This window comes from Melanerpes formicivorus, unplaced genomic scaffold (assembly GCF_026170545.1).
Source record: "Melanerpes formicivorus ecotype bairdi unplaced genomic scaffold, bMelFor1.0.p_v2 SCAF_56, whole genome shotgun sequence".
NCBI classification, from domain to species: Eukaryota; Metazoa; Chordata; class Aves; order Piciformes; family Picidae; genus Melanerpes; species Melanerpes formicivorus.
The window spans coordinates 1199849-1222142 of NW_027142408.1; the positions used below are offsets into that span (position 1 = coordinate 1199849).

Below are 22294 nucleotides of genomic sequence, written 5' to 3' on the forward strand. Positions count from 1 at the left end.
TCCCAGGCAACCTGTCAGGAGTTACTAGAAAGAAACAGAAAGGGAAAAATAAAGACTGGAATTGCATAAGGTTGGTGGAGCCAGTTCAGCATCCTGCCACCCTGAGAGGTAGGGAAGATTTCCTATGAGCCCTGTTACCTGAGGGACCTCTCCACAGTCTCAGTCTCTCCTGTCTCTGAGGGCTCTCAGGGAAGTTACTAATTTAAAAGAAGGCTGGGGGAAGATAGCAGATGAAGACACAATCTGCTCAGATAGGAAAGCCAACATCTGCAGAAGAGAGGAGAGCGAGGCTGGGCGGCATCAAGGGAGCCCTGCAGGTGCCCCGGGGTGATGAAAGGGAGGGTGTGGAGAGCACACAGGCAGTCTCTCCTCCATGCATTCAACACATTCCCAAGCTCAGGCCATACCTTGTTTGTTCGTAGATGTATTCCTCAGCCCCCACCGACACACTGCGGTACTTCTGAAAAACAAAGGCAGCAATCAAACACAGCCTGATACAATCAGACTGCAAGGGCCCACTAAAGCACGGCCATGCTTAGCTAAGGACCCCTCAGAGGGAATCATCCACCACTTAAAACCGGGACAGGACCCTGCACGGTCTTTGCACCAGGACTGACAGTGAGAGTCCATTTTTGTCAAGCTTTGAAGTTTTTCACCACCTAATTGCTCCAGGAAGGTAGCTGTAAAACATTTTCTGCCTAGGCATGAGCACACTCTAAAACAAGCCTGGGAAGGTGTACCCTGCTCTCAAGGATTAGGAGGTGTCCAGGTGAGATCTGGAATCAGTAAAACGCTGACAGCACTTAGGTTGCTGCACTGTCTGCTTTGAATGGCAGTGGTGACACAGGCTAACAAAGTCTTTCAGCTTAAATGAAGACTCTGCCAGCCAAATGCACCCTGGCCCAGATGAAAGGAGACCTGCAGTCACTCTCTAAACAAAAAAAAAGCAAAACACATCTATCAAAACCAAACATTCATCAAGAGGTGGAATTCTGACAAAAACAATTGGATTTGCACAGATTGAAGAAGGATTTGTACCCCCTGTCTTCAAGAGCAAAGGAGCCCCTTCATACTCTACTCTCTACACCTTGCTGCTTCTTCCTGGCTTGCCTTTTGCCTAAACTGTGCTTTTGCTGCTGTCTCTGATTCACTGATGGATCATTACATTTCATCTCCAGGCCTTCTTCTGTGATCACCACTTAACCAATTCAAAGCTGCTTTGTTTCCAAAAGTGTACAGCCAGGCAACTGTGAAAAGAGTTTTAGCTTTACCCTGTGCACAACCAGGCCACAAACCGACATCCAGCCAGACACCAGCTGAGTGCAGAGGGATTAGGTACCCACAGGGAATATTTCCTAAGGATCAAAAGTCAAGGTTCCACGAGCAGTTGAACAGATAAGATAAATACTCTAAGAAATGCACCATCTGAGAGGGATTACAATAAAAACTGTCCCATGGTAACATGCTGGTTACAGGCTGGAGGCTGGCATTCTCAAAAGCTTGCAGTTCACCTCTCCTTGGGAATCTTGTCTGTGCCACAAAGGACCAGGGAATTAATCACAGCTAAATAAGGGTAGGAAACAGATGAGAAAGTCCCATTTGATTGTTAAATGGCATCCAAAGAACACAGCAAGCCACTGACCAAAGAGCCCCTGACCAGAGGGACCTCTGTACACTCAGCACCCCCTCAGGATCACTGAACTGTCACCCAGTAAATGTTTGGAAACCACTTCTAAATTCATACTGTGTTTAAAACCTGAGTGGGTATCAGACCACATCTACTGCAGCCAAACCAAATCATTCTCACCCAGGGAACAGGAATACCAGTAAGAGCAGCTGAGTCCTACTTTGAACACCAATTTAGCCCAAGGTTCTCTTTTGGTATGTTCTGAGGTCTGACTTCATGCCCTCCCCACACCTACTTCATACATCTGTCCCTACACAACAGCACATGGCTGGAGAAGCAGACAGAGCACATCCTGGGATTTGGGTAGCTGAGGAAAAAATCATAGAATCATAGAATGGTTTGGGTTGGAAGGGACCTCCAAGGTCATCCAGTCAAACCCCCCTGCAGTGAGCAGGGACAGTTTAAGTGTTGAGAGGGTGTGGAAGCTTCTCCTCCTCCCATGCCACATCCAGGTAAGCATTTGAGGCCAGAATGCCACCAGCAGTGGTACACCTAACAGCTGCAAATGGAGACTTACAGCCAGCTGTGCAGTGAAGAGAGGAGGTGAAGACTGAGTGCACCTGGCAAACCATTCCAACCAATCTGGCAAGCAGATCTGAACTGCCTCTTTCTCCACAGGCTGGAGAGTGCCTTGATGAGAAGCACCATACCCTGCTATTAGCCAATCACTTTGGGAAACGTGCAGTAAATGGCACCATTACTACAAAACTCTCTAACTGCTGTGGAGTTTGGGTACAAGACCAAGGTATGGATGTCAATTCCCTCTTGAGCTCGAAGCTCAAGAGCTTTGCACCCTGCAGAACACTCTGCACAGCACAGGCTGTTTGGGGAGCTCTCAGCAGCAACCCAGCACAAAGCAAGGGTAGGGAATCACTCAGCCACAGCACCCAGGGACAGGCACAGGGACAGTGCTGCTGGGCTTGCATAAAGAGCCATTTAGCAGCAATCAGGAAAAGCAGCTGAAATGGTGTCATTTGATAATGCACAGCAGTGTTCCTAATCCAAGGGTTGATCTTCCTGACTTTGCAGAGGCAAGCTGGATTTCTTCATTAATTATTCATTTAGTTAACTGTGCTCTGTATCTGAATGTGGATTTCACCTGCAGCTATCCCAATCTGAGGCTTGTGTGGAGACCATTTCCTTTGCTGTAATGCACACACACAAACACAGAGGGAATGTCTCACACATCCAGAGGAACTCAGCCTTAATGTAGCCTTGTGCTTTTGTTACAGTCACAATTTCATAGAGAGAAGAATAATTCAAGGAGACTTATACCACCTAATCTCTCTAATTGTCTGTGGTTATTGTTTGTTTTCATTTTTACCTTATTCTGGCTTATTTGCAGCACTCTGCAGGAGGCAAGAGCAGCCAGAGGTGCTCAGCAGATTAAAGCTTGCTGTATCACTACTTGGCCTCAGCATAACTCTCAGACAGTTAAAGGCAGCTCCCTCTCCCTCCTCTTCTCCTCATTCCCCTACAGATAACACACACTCCAGTCTCTCCCTGCCTGTTAACTTCTCTGTTCCACTTCAGTCACCTAATTCTGCTACTGTTTGCCACCTGTTCATGTTGAGGAGTAGAGCTCAATGCAACTGACAGCTTCTGAATAAATTACTTGGGTTCATCCAGCAGCAGAGGCTGAGGATGCTCACTTTCACTTTCAGAAGAGGAAGAATTCCCCAGTATCATGTGGCTGCTACTTCTTACTGTCAAGAACAGGTCTGAAGTCAGAGCTTGCTAATGGAAAACAAATCTTTCAGAATGGCAGCCACATTTTACTTGACACAACATCCCTGAAGACAAAAGATCAGGATCTGTTATTCCCAGAGATTCCAATAAAACAAACTTTAAACCTGTGTTCTAGAAGGCCTCATGCTGCTCCTGTACAGAGCACAGCCTGACAGGACCACAGCAAGCAGCAGATATTAAGTTGTTGAAACAAGCATCACTGTTCTTCTAATAGCTCTTTACTGCCCAGCTCTCCTTCTCTTGTTCACAAGCTTAAATCTCCTTCATTTGTTTGCAGCCTGTTACTGAGTTGGTGGAGGTTAGTCTGAGGTGGGACACTTACTTCTGCTCCTCCATCTTTGAAGGTGTCACTGTAGGTGCTGTCAGGAGTGCTGCGCTGGTCATCCTTCAGGTAGTTTGTGTGGGGAGCAATGCTGGACACCTCGTATGGCTCGAAGATAACCCCTCGGTGCTCCTCACTCTCTCCCCTGCCATAGTGTGCTTGTGGGGCCATAAACACAGGGGTGAACTCCTCTGCTTTAACCACAGTCACTGCAGTCCCCGTGATGGGGGTCGAGCTCCCAGACACATTTGTGTTGTATTCTCTTTTGGAGGGCTCCAAAGGGTCTTGGTTCAAGGAGAGGTTAACTGGCACCGTCTTCAGGACTTGCACACGGTTCTCTCCACCACTCAAACTGCTCTGAGCTTCTGTGGTATTAAGGCAATTTCTGTGAGATAAAACCAAAAAAAGGTTATGAACTGTCCTGAGAGAGCAAACCTCCTCCTCAGATAGCTCAGTGTTCTCAGATGGCAGGGAACGATAAGCCACTGCCCTAAGAAGCAGCACATTAGCAAACACTGGGCAAAGAGAAGTGAGGCAAACAGAGAGGGCCCAGAGCTCTCTCACAGCTAGGGACAGTGAAGTCATTGGCTTTGACCTATAATCAGTATGACTTGTTACAATAAATTCTGGGTATCAGGGGTTGCTGTTGCCTTGGCTTGTAATTTGGATGCAAAATAATCCACCGGTGCCTTCAGGCTCAAAACAAGAATCTAGAGTAAGGCGAGGTACCGATTACTCACAGCACATTATTTGCATGTGAAACAGGCAGAACATCAACAGCAACATTCCTACACTGCCGCATGCTCTCTCAGGCTGCTGACAGGACAGGGCTGTTTGTGTAACTGGTATCAATGCTCTCCTGAAAGAACAAGCCCAGGAACCCCCTGCACCAGCGCAGGTCAGTAACTGCAGCGGCTGGAGGGTAACCTCCAGCAGCATTCCCACATCTGTCTGCCTGTGGTTGCTGTGGCAAGCAATCTGATTGCTGACAGCTGCACTGCCATAAAGCCTTCAGCAGCTGCACCACCCTGCTTTGCTTTCAGCCCAGGAGAGATGCTCTGCCTCTATATTTCCTCCCTCTCCTTGCCACTGAGTATGTTCTGTCCCTGTATTTCCTCCCTCTCCTTGCCACTGAAGATGCTCTGCCCCTCTATTTCCCTCTCTCACCTTGCCACTGAAGGCCACTTCTGTCAGTCACACTCAACTTAGGGATTTCTTCAGCACTGGCAGAAAAAGTGCCCCTCAAAAAGCTTCACTTTGTGTTCTGAAGCAGTGAATTTGTCCTGCTGCCTGTTCAAACGTCTGCCTCGGGCACACGTTCAGAGCAAGCTGCATCGGCATGGACCTCGTGCAGCTGCTCTCCACTCCACTTTTAGAAGGTACCTTCCTACACATAAACACTTTGTTCTTCCCACCTAAACACACACTCCCTCTCCTGTCCACAACTCTTCATAAAGACAACAGTCAGTCCCTTTGGAATCTTCAAGTCACTTTCAGACCCAGAGGAAGGCTGCAATCTGAGGGGAGTGAGAAAATCCTTTTGAGCAAATGATTTTGAGAGAGTTACTTCATTTGCTTCTGGCCAGCCCTCAAGTTATGTTAAATAAAACAGTCTAAATCAAGTTACTGAGGCCAAACTACTCATTTTTTTGCTCTAGAAGCCAAGAAAAAAATAAAGGCAAGAAAAGAAGCCAACAGCAACTGCCAGCATAATCTGCTTTTACTCAGCAGCAGCAAAACAACTAACTAAACCCAACCAAATGCTGGGAGGTGATGCTGATTTGCAGCCTGCCTGGTTAACAACACTGTTCATGTTTCTAAGAAGGTAAGAGTGAAAAGCTGTAAAGTTTGCTTCCCAAAACAGTCTTCATTCCCTTATCTTTTGGAAGATAATCATAAACCCTCAGGCTAACACAGCTCCTTCAGCTCACAACTGATCAACACTGTTGGTATGATTTTGTGAATAATACTGTACCTTTTATCTTGGTCTTCTTGGTTATCACTCACTTTGTTAACAGACAACAGCCTTTTATCTCTGGGCACCTGAGAACAACACCAGGCATGGGGTCAGGCAAATGCAACTGTCAGGTATTTGCAGCTTCTACTCTACTGCAACAACCAGAACCATAGAATTGTTAGGGTTGGAAGGGACCTCAAGGATCAGCCAGTTCCAGCCCCCGTCCCATGGGCAGGGAATCCTCACACTAGATCAGGTTGCTCACAGCCACGTCCAGCCTGGCTGCAAAAACCTCCAGGGATGAGGCTTCCACCACCTCCCTGGGCAACCTGTGCCAGTCTCTCACCACCCTCATGGTGCAAAATTTCTTCCTAACATCCAGTCTGAATCTACCCATTTCTACTTTTTTTTCCATCCCCCCTAGTCCAATCATCACCTGGCACCCAAGAAAGTCCCTCCCCAGCACCATGTCAGTGCTATCTAGTTCACACATCCCAGGAGCCCTTTTGTTGTGGGAGACTGATTGTGAACAGAAAGATAATTTCCAAGGGAGGAAAAACTGTAGGGATTGTTTTCTTTCCCAGTTGTTGGGCACACCAATCTAGAGCAAAGCACTCTCCTCCATCCTTGGAATATCAAGCCAGGCCAAGCTCTCTCTCTCTCACACACACACACATTTCACTGAAGGATAAAAGATGAGGAGGACATGATGCTTTGGTGGGCTCTGCATGGAGACCCTTTTAGCTCTGGGGAAAGTTTCAACTGAGCCACAAGCACCAGCTAAGCCCTGCTCTAGAGCTGGCTGCATGGTGCAGGACAAGCACTGTGGGGAAGTTTGTGGATCCTTCCCATTCCTAGCATGGGGACAGCTGAGGGCATGCTGGCATGTCATCAGAGCACAGACTTCCACTTTGCTGAGGGCATCTCCAGCCATAAGAAGTCAAAATTCAGTCAAATCTGGCTCCTCCAGAGACTCAGAATTGACACCAAGTGACAAAAGATTTGTCTTCCCACATACCCATTTCCTGACACCAGCACTGATACCGAGGGCAAAGTTGCTGCCACGACCAGGCTTTTGGTGGGGTTTGTTGCTGAACAAGCAATCTGGGAGCTAAAACTTTGAATCTATCTTTCCCACAAGCAGGCAGAGCCACCCCGAAACAGCACTTAGCTTGGGATTAAAGAGCAAGAACAGATCTAAGGATGGGCTGCAGCTATGCCTTTCGTCTTCAAAGATTTGAAAGAAATATCAGAAAACCATCTGAATCGAGAGGAAAAGCAATATCACAGTGCACTGCAGGGCTCAAGATTAGCATCAGCAAGACAGCAGCAAAGTCAGACACTGCTAGGCAGATCCTTTCCTTCTCCTAGGGAAAATCCTCTGCTCCCCATCAAGTGCACTGCTGGTTAAAAACATTTATTTCATGTATTGCACAGCGGGGTCTGCGCTACAGCTTGCAGGTGTTGCTTCCCCTGTTAAGCTCACCTATTGATCCCTGCAGGAGGGTCTACATTTAGGTAAATACAACAAAAAATAAATGGGGGGAAAAAAAAAGAAGTTTAGTTCAAGTGTTTCATATTGACTGGGAAAAGTACTTAAAAAAACCACATTCCCCAGCATGTCAGAAATCATGAGCCAGCTGAGAAACAAGGGCAAGGCAAGGGAGCCCAGGGCACCTCTGCAGAGAGTCTGGGTCTCCTCTATGCTTCCACATTACAACACAGAGGTTTAGGTTAGGTTTTAAGCTCCTGCTTGAGAGCATCAATAAGAGTTCTCCTTTTCTTTTCCAGTTCAAGACAAAAGCAGTCATGACTGAATGCTGGAATCGGCTTACACCATCTTACTCCATCTGAACTCCCAAGTCTTTTGCAACTGCCTGGAATAAGGAACAAACCTGTCTCTTAGATATGGGAAGAAAAAGGGCTGCTCTCTGGTTTGACTTGAGAAATGCAGCAAATGAATGATCTGCTGCACCCAAAAGCATTCCTGAAGCACAAGGCAGCACTCCAGATGCTCACACACACTGAATGGGTGCTGCACGTTACACACCCACGGCAGCTCCACAAGCTCTGGCAGCTCTGGCAGGCAGAGAAAAGGACTTGTCTTCTCTCTCATCAGCAAAAGCTTCTCTCTACTGACAACACCATGCAGAAGCAAGGGACATCTCTTGAAATATAATCAGTAAAAAAATTTAACACATATTTAACCCTGGGGTTGAAGCATGGCATCCTGCCTACCACCCCCTCCCCTGAGCTCTCATTCCATGACCATAGCACAGAATAAAAGGAGCAGCCCATTCTCTAAAAGCTTTGATACTCAGAAATACTAAAAGCAAAAGATTTTCATTTTATGTTTCTACTCCTGCTGCTTCTTCATGAATTACAAGGAGAGCTGGCATTGTTCTGCTGGGTGTCACAGAACAACACCTGCCCAATACAGGCTTCAGGAGTCCTGAGACAGTTGCAGTGCAGTCCACAGTTCCACACTTTAGTACATGGAAGGCAACACTGACTGTGCTTGGAGTGGAGAGCCTGAGTGTCAGGGTGACATTTCTGTATGACATAGAGATGCAGGACTGTGGGACTCTCCTCTGATTGCAGCAGAAATCTTGAGCACAGCTTTGCTTAAACACTATGGAATACACACACTGAATGGTAGGTAAAGCCTTGGGCTTAAAACCAGATATGAACTGAAACTGTGTGTGTGAGATCTCCGCCTCTGTGTCCAGCTCCATTTCTGTCCTCCACCTTTCTACTCAGACTGCAAACTTCCAGTGCAAGGGCTTGGCCTCACTCTACATTTGTATGTTTGTATACAGTCTACTGCCATCATCACACAAACAAAAGTCCCATGGGAACTGTCAGACCAGAGACTCCAGTTAAAGAGCAAAGTAAAACAGGAGTGGAATGAACCAGAGAAGCAGACATACCTACAAGTGGACAAGGCCTCCCTTTTCCACTCCTCACATAATGCTGCAAGTACCCAAGCACAAATGAAAAGGGGACTAACTGATCCAATGCCCTTGCAAGCAAAGAGGAAGAGAGCTATGCTCAAAAAAAGCTTTTAAAAAGTAAAATAACATTAAAGAATCAGTGATGGTTGGAAATGTGACACAGGAACCTTCATTGTCTTTTTTCTGCCCAGAGCTAAACACAGCTAGACAGCCTCAGACAGGCTTCCTAAATGCAAACAGTGCTTGGTGCAAGAGACAAAACAAGATGCAGTGATTTCTGTCTCTGAAAACTGACTCTTCTGGTGCCTCTCACAGTGGTCCCCTGCTGGTGCAGCAGGGAGGAGTAACGAGAGAGTTACCTACTTTATAATAGTCATACAATAGGCCAAGAGCAGCAGCACTGTCCTCATCACCATTGATGCTCATCATAGCCTTGGTAGCTGCTGTTAGAGGGTTCTCCAAGTAGGACTTCCAGGCTTCATCCTCGCTGGTGTAGGCTCGTCTGGTGTTGAAGGAAGTGTCACTTGGCACCAAGGCCACAAGGCGCTTGTTACTGCATAGACAGGGAGAATGAAATGATGAGCCAGAAGGGATTGCTTCAGTCACAAGGCATGACAAATAACATCACATTGCTCAGTGGTATGACTACATCAAGCAAGCAGCTCTGTGTTAAACTTGGTGGCATAAATTATTTAGCAGCATTAGGTATCCTCAAGTGCTTAACCAAAAAAATCCCTCCACCTGTGCAGGTCTTGTGAAAATAATTCCAGTGTATCTTCACTAACACACAGAGCTACCCAAATCTTTTAGGACCACCTGGAGGGGGGGAATAAAGCAATGTAAGAACATTCTGCCCCAGTACTTTTGCCAGAGGTACACTTGATTAGGGGAAAAACTAACATCAGTTATAATAAACAGCTAATATCAGCTATAATAAAAAGACATGAATGGGAAAAAAGCACTAATACTAATGGAGTGTTCAGCCAAGGCAAGCAGGGTTTAATACCTGAGCACACCTTGTAACTGAGCTGTTTTCTGCTCTTGGAATGCAATTTCCCTGCAATTCCACAGGTTTTCTGGAACAGGGCATGAGCCATGGCTTCAGTGGGTGGAGCAGAAGTAGTCAACATATCTGGTCACAGTTCACACTTTACCACTCACCACATGTGGTTACAGACCCATGGCAATACACACAAGACCATTGGTAAGTGGGTACCTGGAAGTGGTGCCAGCTGGGTGGTGCCTGTGCACCACAGCTATGGCTGGCACTAACACTGGGCTGGAAACACAAATGGAGACCATAGCACCTGTTTCTGTACAATGTTCAACACATTTATGGACAAGGAAGCTATGGGAAACAACCAACCAACCCAAACAGGTAGCACTCCTGTTTGAGAAGACAGCAGGCAAAGCCTGGGCAGAGGAAGAGTGGAGCAGGAGTGTGCTGCTTGGTGCATGCTCCAAAAGCGCTGTCAGGAGCTGTGGCTCAGGTTCCCGAGATCACGATGGAGCTTTTCACACATCACACCCTACAAACCTGAGAGCTGCAAAGGTGGCAGAGTAACTGAACACACTGACCTCCCTCACAGAACTAGCAGACCTTCACAAAATGCTTCTTGCTTTCTTCTACATAAAAACTGCTCATTATTCAGTCTCTTCTTTTTGCTCTCCGCTACCTGCGGTGCTACCAGCTCCACAGACCCAACCCCAGCTACTGCTGCCACAGAGAGCAGCATTCAAGCACTGTGCACCTGAGCCTTTTATTCTATGTCAGAAATAGGATTTGAGAAAAGCACAACTGAATCCACACAGTAAAGGCTCTCAGGCACCAGCAGGCTTTGCCTGGCCCCACGCTGTAGTGATAGCAGGCTGGGGCTTTGCCTGGGGCTCCACGGCTGCCCCAGTGCAATCTGCAAAGTGCATGCTCCAGTGTTTAAGGAAGAGGAGGGAGAGGGTGAAGATTATAATCTCTAAAGGTTCAATATTAGGGTTACAAGTTTCTGTAATGAGAAAAAATAATCCATCTGGTACGCAGAGCAGAGTTTTATGAGCTCCGTGGGGGGAAGAGAGAGCATTTTGTAGCTTTGTATCATCAACCACAGCCAACAATTGCAGTTCAGATTCTATTTCCCTTTCATCTAAGACATTTGCATTTTTACAAGTTTCCTTCCTTTTCTGAAGGCCCTTTCTGCCTGGCCTTTTGCTGTCTCTAGTTCTGAAGATTTTTTTTGTCCTTGTTACAGGTTTGCTTCAGCAAGTGGATCTGAAGCAGCAAACAGGAGCCCAAGGAAAGAGAGACCTGCTAGGTCCACTTGCCTTTTCAATACTTTATTGTTAGCGACTCAGATCAGATTTGCAACAGCCCTCTTGTTTGTGCCAGAGGTAGCTGAGGGCCTGTTCCCACTCCCGAGTAGCAAATTTTCCCTGGCTCAGAGGCAATTATTCCAGGCAAGGATCCTCCTTTCCTCAACAAAGCTCCCCTTCAGCTAAAGGCAGGTTGTTTTGCTGCACGGGCTGCTGCCCGCTGCCCCGCACAAGGCACCGCTGGCTCTCCCCCCTGCAGCGATCTTCCTGACAATCCCTCCCTGCCCTTTGGCGCTCGGAGCCCCGCGGCCCTCCGCACCGATGTCAGCACACCACAGGCGGACTGTCAGCTGCCCCTTCGGAACACACCTCCCGAGGGACGCTGCAGCGGAGCAGTCAACCTCCGGCTCTGCCTCCCTGCAGACTCGGAGCGGTGAGGAGCAAGGGCTGCTGCACGCCATCGTGTTGGGGAGAAGATAAAGGGGGGTTCTAGGAATGGACACTCAATAAAGAAATCAGTTGGGATGGCTGGACAGGCAAAGGTGCATAGACCTAGCATAGACGCAGCACCTCCCCAGAGCACATTTTCTCCAAAACCCAAGTTTTCACGTTTGAACACGAAATCTCTGTCTCCTCTGGCTTGAGATACGGTCTGCAGCACAACCAGCCAATGCACTCACCGTGTTTGCTCTGCAAACGGACCGAAACAAAAGCACGTAGAAAAAGGAGAAACTTCCTCATCACCGCCATCCCTGTAATCAGCTCCGTGGGAGGTTAATGGCCAGCCCTAATTATCACGATTTAACATAGCCAACTATTTCAAAGGTTACATCCAAAGCAGTCAGCCAAAACAACGGTGCTTGCTGCAAGAGCACTTCTCCATGAATTCAGGTGGCTTGGTAGCAAGGGAGGGTTTCTCTTAAGAAGGGAGACTTGCATGCACACATTCCCTTTCTTTTGCCACGACTGCTGAACCCCCCGGGCAGTTCCAGCCACAGGTGACAACGGGTAGCCAAGTCCCGGTAACCAGAAGCCACTGCAATATGTGCTATGGAAACCCAGACTCCAAGGGGAGGCCCTTGCACAGGGAAGCTCCCCTGGTCCCATCAGACACAATTCCATGCCGGGGCAGCCAACTGATGAGAGCAGGCAGCTGCTTGGAGGGACTCTTAACAGCACTCGGACCACAGGGAAGACAATCAGCAAAACCTCTGAGACAAAAATTGTCCTCCTGGAGAGAGCTGCTCTGAATGCCACACCTTTGAGAAGAGCCCCACTTGGAGCCTGCAATTAGCGACACATCTCCAAATCTTATCAAAAGCTGCAAACACATCATGGCCACATTCTCAGAGAGCCACTCATGTGAGGAAGGAAGACAGACAAATGGGAGACTCCCATCCGACCTGGCCAGCAGTATCAGCAACAATCCGCTGTAGCCCCAGGCACATCTTCTAAGGCAGCCCGCCGAGGAGCAGGCAAGCCCAGCCCTTAGCATGCCCATTCCTCACTTGGGCTAGCCCACCGCCCCTCGAGTCAGGATGAGCTAAGCAAAGCACAGCTAGGAGGGCCTGTAGCAGCTGAAAGCACAGCTGCACTTTCCCATGGACGTACAGCTTCAGAACTGAGGAGAGAATGTCCTTTGAAGCCGTTTCAGCTGGCTTGTGCTAAGCAGGACAAGTGGCTGTGTCTGAGTTCATCAGGGTGTGAGGATAAAAGGTGTTTTCTGAGAAATGGTCTAGTTTAGAAGCTAGATTTCCCTTTATGCCAACACCAAACTTTGGATGATCTTGATTTTGCAGAATGCTGGTGGCTTCCCACACACACACTAAGGTTTTTCTTGTTTGTAGCATCCTGTGTGCTTTCCTCGCAGGAGAAGACACACCTCAGCATCCCAGCTGCACACCAGTTATGGGTTCCAATTTACCTAAACTCAAGATTATGGAATGTGCTAAAACCCAGGCAAGTGGATGCCAATAGAATGTCCCAAACTGTCCAATTCAGAGACCAAAGTGCTCCAGCATCAACTGGAGAGGAACCTTTTACTTAAAGTCAATACATTAGCTGAACGGAAAGGGTTGGCCTTTCATCTTCAGATTAGAGATAATGAACTTTCAACAGCCAGCACTTGGGGCTATAAAATTCTACTACAGGCAAATTCTCACCCAGTTTGACGTCCAAGCCCGTGGCTTGGATAGGAACACTCTGAGCTGGGTTAGGAACTGGCTGGAGGGCTGAGCCCAGAGAGCGGTGGTGAATGGTGCCACAGCCAGGCACTAGTGGTGTCCTCCAGGGATCAGTGCTGGGCCCCATCCTGTTCAATATCTTTATTCATGATCTGGATGAGGGGATTGAGTCCATCATCAGTAAATTTGCAGAAGACACCAAGATGGGGTCAGGAGTTGATCTGTTAGAGGGTAGAGAGCTCTGCAGAGGGACCTTGACAGGCTGGACAAATGGGCAGAGTCCAGGGGCATGAGATTGAATACATTTAAGTGACAGGTTCTACACACTGCCCACAACAACCCCATGCAGTGCTACAGGCTGGGCTCAGACTGGCTGGAGAGCAGCCAGGCAGAACAGGACCTGGGGGTACTGGTTGATAGTAGGCTGAACATGAACCAGCAGTGTGCCCAGGTGGCCAAGAAGGCCAATGGCATCCTGGCCTGCATCAGGAACAGTGTGGCCAGCAGGAGCAGGGAGGTCATTCTGCCCCTGTACACTGCACTGGTTAGGCCACACCTTGAGTCCTGTGTCCAGTTCTGGGCCCCTCAATTTAGGAAAGATGTTGAGATGGCAACAAAGCTGGGGAGGGGTCTGGAGCACAGCCCTGTGAGGAGAGGCTGAGGGAGCTGGGGTTGCTCAGCCTGGAGAAGAGGAGGCTCAGAGGAGACCCTTATCAGGCTGGATGTTAGGAAGAAGTTCTTCACAGAGAGAGTGATTGCCCACTGGAACGTGCTGCCCAGGGAGGTAGCAGAGTCACCATCCCTGGAGGTGTTTAAGAAGTGCCTTGGTGCCATGGTTTAGTTGATCAGATGTTGTTGGGTGATAGGTTGGACTTGATGATCTCAAAGGCCTTTTCCAGCGTGGGTAATTCTATTCTATTCTGATTTGTGAGCTTGCACAGAATCAGAAATGTCCATTAACACATCCATGAACAATGGTGAAAGACTGCAACTCTGTGGTCAGAGCCTGCCTCTCTTGAACAACTTTGATGCTTAAGAGCTTTCCCTTCAATTTGCAAAGTTCATGCACCCCTCAATCTCTCTGCCAAATCTGCCCTGAACTCCACTCTCCTCCACCACATGCTCAGCATCACAACCTCACCCACTTGGTGCTTGTGGGGAAGAAGTCTCATCCTGCCTGCCCCCCAGCTTCTGCCTCACCCAGGAAATTCAGCCCTGAAATCCAAAGCAGGCTGTTACAGAATTCTCAAGGCAGGCACCCAGCACAAGCACTTCCTGCTTGTTTAGGGCATTATTGCTTTTCTTGGGCACTGCATCAGTTCTTTCAACAACCTTTAAAAAACCTAATTGTAAGAATCAAGCTGCTCCATGCATATCCCTGCAGAATTCTTTGACCATTGATGATGGGTTCCCCCATATCTGCAAAGGCTAGATGCCAGGTAGGAACACAGCAAGCAATGTGAGAGGCATCAGAATGGGAGGAATCCTCATTCCCACATTTCAGCCCAGATCCGAGCTTGCCTATTAAAAGCACCAAGCACATCTGCACACATCCTTGGCCCACTGTCACCTCAGGAGGGAAGAGAGGAGGCTTTGGTTCATACAGCTGTTACTATGCACACACACAAAATTAGCACCAGTCATGTAACTGGAAAAGGCAAAACAGACTCTTGTCATCATCACTCCCAACCCAGCACAACAAGTCCAAAGGGTATTTACCATAAACTTCTCTACAGCTGGATGCTAAGCAGCTGCACAGGGCAACAGTCTCTAACCTGGAAATGCTGTGAGAAACACAAATTCTCAAGCAAGCTATCCACAGGGACCACTCCTGTGTTGCATGCAGATGTTGCATCCCAGCGTTCTGATCCCTTGACTGTCCAGACCACAGACCTGGCTGAAGTATGCTGTGACTCAGGGTGCTATGGAAGAACACCATCCTCCAGTGCCAAGTAAGAATGAGGAACATCAAGACCACTCCCATTTCATTTGGTGTGACAAAAGGCACAGGAGCACACTCCAGCTGCATCCAATAGCCAGAGTAAGAGCTGGAGCTCCCACTTCAGTTTTGAGCAGAGCAGAGAGCAGAATATGACCACTGGCAAGCACTGCAGTAGCTCTAAAGCCCTTTGTAAGTTTATTTTACACTTACCCAAATCTCAGTTCAGCTCTAAGGCTGCTGCAAAACAGATGTTCATGCCATTTGTCTCACAGCTACTGCACATCTAGATGAATCCATGGGCACAAACTGAAACCATCAGGACCATTTAAAAGGCAGCCAATGACAGATCTCACAGGAGCTGGGAAAGTGCACAAACTTTAGATTCTGGACCACACACTTCTGCCTGTCATCCTTGCACAAAGGAGTATAAATCAAAGCTAGCCCTAGTGCTCAGGACCATTGTTTTAAAGCTTCTGTTAGCCCAAATGTGCTGCCCTCAGCATACTCCTTTGCCCAGGCACCAAGTTAAAAACACACAAACAAACCCACCACCACCCAAAAAAAAAAGAGTTCAGAATCCTCCAACCAGCCACCATGGATGAATCACTGCAAGTGTTGATTTATTTGATTTAAAAAAAAAAAAAGGCCTTTGTGTTAAGGATTTATTGCCCAAAGTGTAATTAAAAAGCCAGCAGCACTGCTGTTTCAATTAGCTAATCCTGCTCCCTTCAAACTGCAGCAGAAATGTTCAGTTATGGTCCACGTGTCTCGGTCTTGTCTTTCACAGCTGACAATCACAGCATTGACCAGAAGCACAAACAGGTCTCCAAAATGCACTCAGCCCAATCCAGTGAGCATAAAAATACATATATATATATATATACAAATGACTTCCAGGTGAAGGAAAATCAAAGCATTTGGAGCACCAGGAAGCCAGGAGATGCCCTCTGGCCCCGCCAAGGAAAAAACTCCCCCCTAATGAGGCTGAGTCATCTTGCCTGCTAATGAAGCCTTGGGACTCCTGCAATCATGGGATAACAATTCCTTGTGAGCACAGGACAAACCTGAACGAGGTCACTTGTCAAATGGTTAAAAGAAACTATTTTACCTTTACAAAACACTCTGAGAGGAAGTAAAATAACCCAGTGAGAGCAGAAGGGTGAATGGCGAGACAGACCAGCTCAGCAGTTAGATGCCTGCTACAAGCTTGGTTTGTTTTTATCCAGCACCAAAGCAACTGGAGCATGGAATGGTGATGGGAAAGATTAAAACAAAGAGGTGATTGGCTAACACTGACACAAAAATATTGTTATGTCAGAGTGGAAGGACCAAAAGGAGACCTGACACGAGGATGGAAAACACGCAGTCAGTCAGTCCCTGCGGAGCACTAGCTCAGGTAGGCAATGACTCACCTGAGACAGACTTTTTGCACCTATGATTTCAGGGCCTTTTTTGTTTCACTTTTAATTAAATAATGCTCCTACCACTCTTTTGTTAGCCTGTTGCCTTTGGTTTTTTCCCCCAAGCCAAGCAGGAAAGTGTCTTACAAAAAGGCAGGTCCCATCACATCTGAAAAACACCTCCAAAGATGAGGGAGGAATCTCAGCTCCTAAGCTGCCTCCAAAGATGAATAGAATAGAATAGAACAGAACAGAACAGAACAAAAGAAGTTGGAAGAGATCTTTGAGATCATCAAGTCCAACCTATCACCCAACACCATCTAATCAACTAAACCATGGCACCAAGCACCAAGCACCTCATCCAGCCTCTTTTTAAACACCTCCTATGATGGTGACTCCACCACCTCCCTGGGCAGCACATTCCAATGGCCAATCTTGCTGGGAAGAACTTCTTCCTAACATCCAGCCTAAACCTCTCCTGGTGCAGCTTGAGACTGTGTCCTCTTGTTCTGTTGGTGGTTGCCTGGGAGAAGAGACCAAGCCCCACCTGGCTCCAACCTCCCTGCAGAGAGTTGTAGACAGCGATAAGGTCACCCAAGTCTCCTCTTCTCCAGGCTAAGCAGCCCCAGCTCCCTCAGCCTCTCCCCACAGGGCTGTGTTCCAAGCCCCTCACCAACTTTGTTGCCCTTCTCTGGACACCTTCCAGCAACTCAACCTCCTTCCTAACCTGAGGGGCCCAGAACTGGACACAGGACTCAAGGTGTGGCCTAACCAGTGCAGTGTTACAGGGGCAGAATGACCTCCCTGCTCCTGCTGGCCACACTGTTCCTGATGCAGGCCACGATGCTATTGGCCTTCTTGGCCACCTGGGCACACTGCTGGCTCATGTTTAGCCTATTATCAACCAGTATCCCCAGGTCCCTTTCTGCCTGGCTGTTCTCCAGCCACTCTGAGCCCAGCCTGTAGCACTGCCTGGGGTTGTTGTGGGCAATGTGTAGAATGCAGCACTTAGATATGTTCAATCTCACGCCCTTGGACTCTGCCCATCCGTCCAGCCTGTCAAGAGGGAGGATACTCAGCTCCTAACCTAATTCCAAAGATGAGGGAGGATACTCAGCTCCTAAGGTGACTGCAGTAGCTCACTGTTGATCAGAATGAGCAATTACTTAGCAGTGTCCTATCAGGCCATGCCCTGTTTTGCTGAGAAATTCCAGTGTGCAGAGCCCCCAAGGTTGTTTCAGCTGACTTGAAGCAGCCATCAGTAGGCTCTAAAATTAAACCCAGGTCACGACAAGGCTTCCCAGACCTGCTGCAGTTTAACCTGACCCTTGGCCCTTGTTCATTCCTTGCTTCCACAGAGTTGATGGAGATGGAGCAGTTACTGAACTGATAGCACTGTTTGCAGGGGGTTCAGAACATGAGAGTTTTCACAGTCAGAAGGGAAACATGACTTCAGCAGCTAAGCAACCCTGGGAGGCAAGGCTTTCCGAGCACACAGATCCAAAAATGTGCTTCACAGAACAACAAAAGAAACCCACCAGAATTGTGGAAGATGTCCTTATTCCCCACCATGACAAACAAACCCACAGGTGTGAGCAACCTCTGAGGCTGGAGACACATTCTCAAGCTACAGGTATGGTGCAATATTTACTTCTCCACAGTTCACATGCACTCAATGTGGTTGCCTTGGTTAAGTATTTCATAAGCAGCAGTTCTCTCCTTTGTGAGGTTAGCACTCCTGAAGAACAGGACAGTGTCCTGGTAGACTAGGATGGCTGAAATAATTATTTCTCTTCTTTTAATTAGCTGTTGCTGCCTCAATAGCTGATTTCAAAGTTAAATGAAGATTCATCCCAGGATGAACTCCTAGGTCAGCATTTGCAAGTGCTGTTTGAAAGTGGCTGTGTGTACAAAGGAGGGCAGCTGCTTCATACCTATGGGGAAAAAAAATGTTTCAGGTAGCCTTCAATGGTCTGCCCTGGATTAAAAATTGTGAAAATGCTTGACAACAAATGTCAGCTGGTGTAATATCATTCCTCCTTCAGATGTCCCTGCCAGAATGAGAATGATGATGTCCCTGCTGCTGTCCCTTCCACAGGGAAGGGGTTATGCAATCACTACAATCCAGTAAGCAACCTGGGAAAATCCTCTCCCTCCTGTTCTGCTTTGATCTTCAGTCTGCTCTCAGACTTCAGCACCAGCCAGCCAGCAGCATTAACAGTGAGACACAACCATCTGATACCCTTACTCCTCCCCCCTAAGCTCTATGCACACCATGTTCCTTGCACAGAGAGTTTTATGGGGAACAATCATGCCAGCATGTCTGCCACTGAAAAGTGCAAGCACTTCAACAACTCTGATTCCTGTTTCTCCACTCATTCAGGGATGAGTAATACTTTGGAGAACTCATCTCAATGGATGCCCTATCCAGACACTCACTGAGTAGGGAGAAAGAAAAAACAAATTACTGAGTAGTCTATGACCTAATTGCCACTCAGCATCTGCTGATGGGAAACATGTTTGGCCCTCAAAGGTAAAAATAAGAGCTGACAGCATCAAACTGTAACCCAACATGCCCCACACTCTTACAGCACTACAGGCTGATGTTAAATACTAGAAAGGCAACATCTAGATTTACACACCTAGGAAGGAATGGGGGGGAAGAGCCCCAGATGAACTTCTGCTACAGACACCACTAAGTAACAAGCTGGATGCAAACATGACTCCACTGACACACGGGAGCAGGTCTGAACCCATTCCCACCTCCAGGCTTGCTCTCCCCTCAGTTATTTACCCACAAGCACATGTTCAGCTGCAGATCCAGGCAGCCCCAAGCTCTCCTCAATGTGATCAGTCTGAGCATGCCCCCAGCTCTCCTATCTGGTGTCCCAAGTAGCTCACACAAACTGGGAGTGTGGGGAGCCTGTCCACCCTGACCTGACCGGCTGACCAGCTAGCAGAAGAGCCACAGTGACCAGCAGACTCGGGCCTGCTAGCAAGCCTGCTCTTTGTGCAGCTGCAGTCCCAGCCTATGGACATTCCCAACTTTACACAACACCAGGAGCAGTGGGGACATGACTGTGGCCTTTACCAGGCAGATCCCAAGTGGTTGTACAACTGCTGCTCCTCATTCCCAGGACTACTGGCAGTCTCTAAAACCCTGTGAAGTGTCACAAGCATTGAGGTCACCAATTAATTTAACAGATACTATTGATCTAGAGTTCTGTAATGACTTTTTTTTTCCCCTTTCTGTATACTAAGCAGAAGTGACTCCTGGAAATCACCTTCACATCCTGCAAAGGGGATACTCCCTCCTCCCTTCCCTATGCCCCCTGGCTGCCCTTCAGTGCCCAGGGCTCCCTTGTGATGGCTCTGGGAGCTGGATGGCAACAGAAGCACCTGCATGGCCCTCCTCTCTTCACAGAGGCAGACATTTCCTTCTGCAGAGGTTCTTGTTTGAGCAGTTCTGTCTTTAAAAGCTGCCCTTTGCTTGCACCTCCTCTGCATATGAAGAATGTAGATTGATGAAAGATGACTGTTAAAAATAACCTCCAAGAGCAGCTCAGGCTACTCAGCCCAACACTCCCCTGAGCCAGTTCTCTAGCTGTGCAAACAGCTCTACTGACACAGCTGGGAGGGTGGAAGGGAGGCAGCAACAAGTGGCCAGAGCCTGCTTCAGTCGGTACTCGGGGTGAGAAATACCCGTGGAATCATGCCTTATCTCTTCAAACTCTCCTGGAGCCTGTGGGAGCAAGCAGGCAAGACCCAGCTCAGGCAGAGAGACTAAAGGGAAAGAGGGAGGATATGCACAGTATCTCAAGGATAACCTCCCCATCCAAGCTCCCCGATTTGCATCAGAATGCAATGACTTCTTCTTTAGCATTTTCACCTAACTGTCCACTTTCCTCCCTTAAAGCTGATGGTGCAGGTAGCACCCATGGCCCTGGCTCCTCCCTCCAGAGGGACAGCAGGCAGCCCTGCAGGAGGGTGTACCACCTCTCCAGAACACCTGGCAAACCCCACTGAAGGATGAGACACAAACACTATTTCCCCACGCTTTCTGTATCCCCTCTGCATCTGCAGTTCACTGGCATAGACCTCACAAAAACACGTCCAATACCACCAATAAATTAACTGCCCTCAAAACAACGAGCTTCCCTCTCCACTCTTACCTGGAAGGCCGACTTGGGTTTAATATGGGCCATGTGGAAGAGAATAATGATGTACTCTCTGGATTAAGTTTTGCAAAAAGCATTTAAAAAAAGAAAGAAAAGGAAAGGAAACCTTTTCATGCAGACTGTGTGCCCCCCTCAGCTTCTAATACCTCATTCCAACTGGTCATCTTTTCAGAAACAAAGGCATTTGTCTTCCTGTTAAACTTGTGTAGAGGAAGACCAGAGATTTCTTTGTTTTTTCTTTCCTTTTCAAACTCTTACCTACTACCTCTGAATTTTCTGAGCACCTTAACCAGATACAGATCACAGGCATACCTGCAACGGGCAAAGTGCTGATACGTGCTCTGCAGTGCTCTTGCATTCCTCACAGGGCTAACAGCAGCAGCACCACACAGAGCAGAAGATCGATGATATTGATACTCCAGCCTCAGTAGCTCTCACCTATGCCATACTCTTCCTCTTGGATAGTCCCTTCACTTAGTCTCATCCTAGACCCAGGGGGAAAGAACTTCCCCTAGTTTTTCGGATGTCTTAGGTTTGCGCTGCCCTGTTTTTCTCTTTCAAGACTGAGGCGATACTAAGTTGCTCTTTCTCCCCTCTGAGTTCCGGTTAGCAGAATCGTTTCTGAGTTTAACCGAAACGACTGGCAAATTACAGGCTCCTTTCATCTTCGTGCAGCTCTGCAACTGTTCCTTGCTTTGTGATGCTCTCCGACGTGGGGATCTTGGCAGATCTCAACTCTTTTGCAGTTAATCTGGTTCCCCTCCAAACTCAACGACTGCTCTTTCAGTTGCTGCTCCTTGCCTCCCAGTAATCCCTCGGGGCACTGCCCTTATTCCCTTCTTTGCACTTAAATCGTTTACTGCTCTTATCTGCCTGCCTACGGCGTTAGTTCCCATCCCTGTTCAGATGAACTCTCAAACTCCATTTTGTTCCCAACTCCTACCACAGTCGGTTTAACTTCACGTCAGTAACTGCCTTTGCACTGTCCCGCTGGCTGACATCTGAAAAGGCCGGGACTGAAACATTTTGTAACTCTTTCTTCTCTGAACAGTCCCATCGCCTCCCTACCACAGCGGCCAAGCCTGCTCTTTCCCTTTGTCCGGTAATCTCTTTCTTTCATTCCTTGACAGACAGGCTGTTGCAAAGTCTCTCTCTCAGTCCTACGTCTCCGAGATCAGGCTCCTCCTCTCTCCTTCCTTTGTCTTGGGGAGCCCACCAAGGGCTGGCATCTGAGCGGCACCAAGTAGCCGAGATTGCACCCCACGACCGGGGCCGCTCCTATCCGCACCAGAGCAGTAGTAAAACAAAACTGCCGCCTCCTGCGCGGCCTCTGCGAGCTGTCGCCCTCCATCTTCCTTGCCCCATTAGTCTCCCCGGCAGCCTCTTGCAGGAACACCACTAACCCGGGCAGGTAAAATGGCCTTCCCGCCTGCCTGCCTCACGGTGGCTCCTGGGCGCCGCACAGCAGCAGGCCGCCGCCACGCTTCCAGCCAGGACCCGGCCCTCATGCCAAGACACTTCGCGGCCACCGTGGGAACGCAGGCATCAGCTTTACCCTACGGCGTAGCAGGGAGGGCGGGGAAGGGGGCAGATAAAAATAACCCCAGGTTTGGGGCGA

At 48.3% G+C, this 22294-nt stretch overlaps 1 protein-coding gene across 2 annotated transcripts in view; it reads right to left on the bottom strand.

Annotated features, from left to right (window-relative positions):
* The window catches only part of GRHL2 (grainyhead like transcription factor 2), a 68216-nt gene that overhangs the window by 44446 nt on the left and 1476 nt on the right, over positions 1–22294 (bottom strand). For both annotated transcript variants that reach the window (XM_068161140.1, XM_068161139.1), the window contains exons 2-5: positions 9033–9222; positions 5734–5801; positions 3759–4143; positions 408–460 (exon numbers count right to left, since the gene is read on the bottom strand). In XM_068161140.1, coding sequence (XP_068017241.1) covers positions 408–460; positions 3759–4143; positions 5734–5801; positions 9033–9222 — 696 coding nt within the window. The remainder of the gene's footprint in view (positions 1–407; positions 461–3758; positions 4144–5733; positions 5802–9032; positions 9223–22294) is intronic.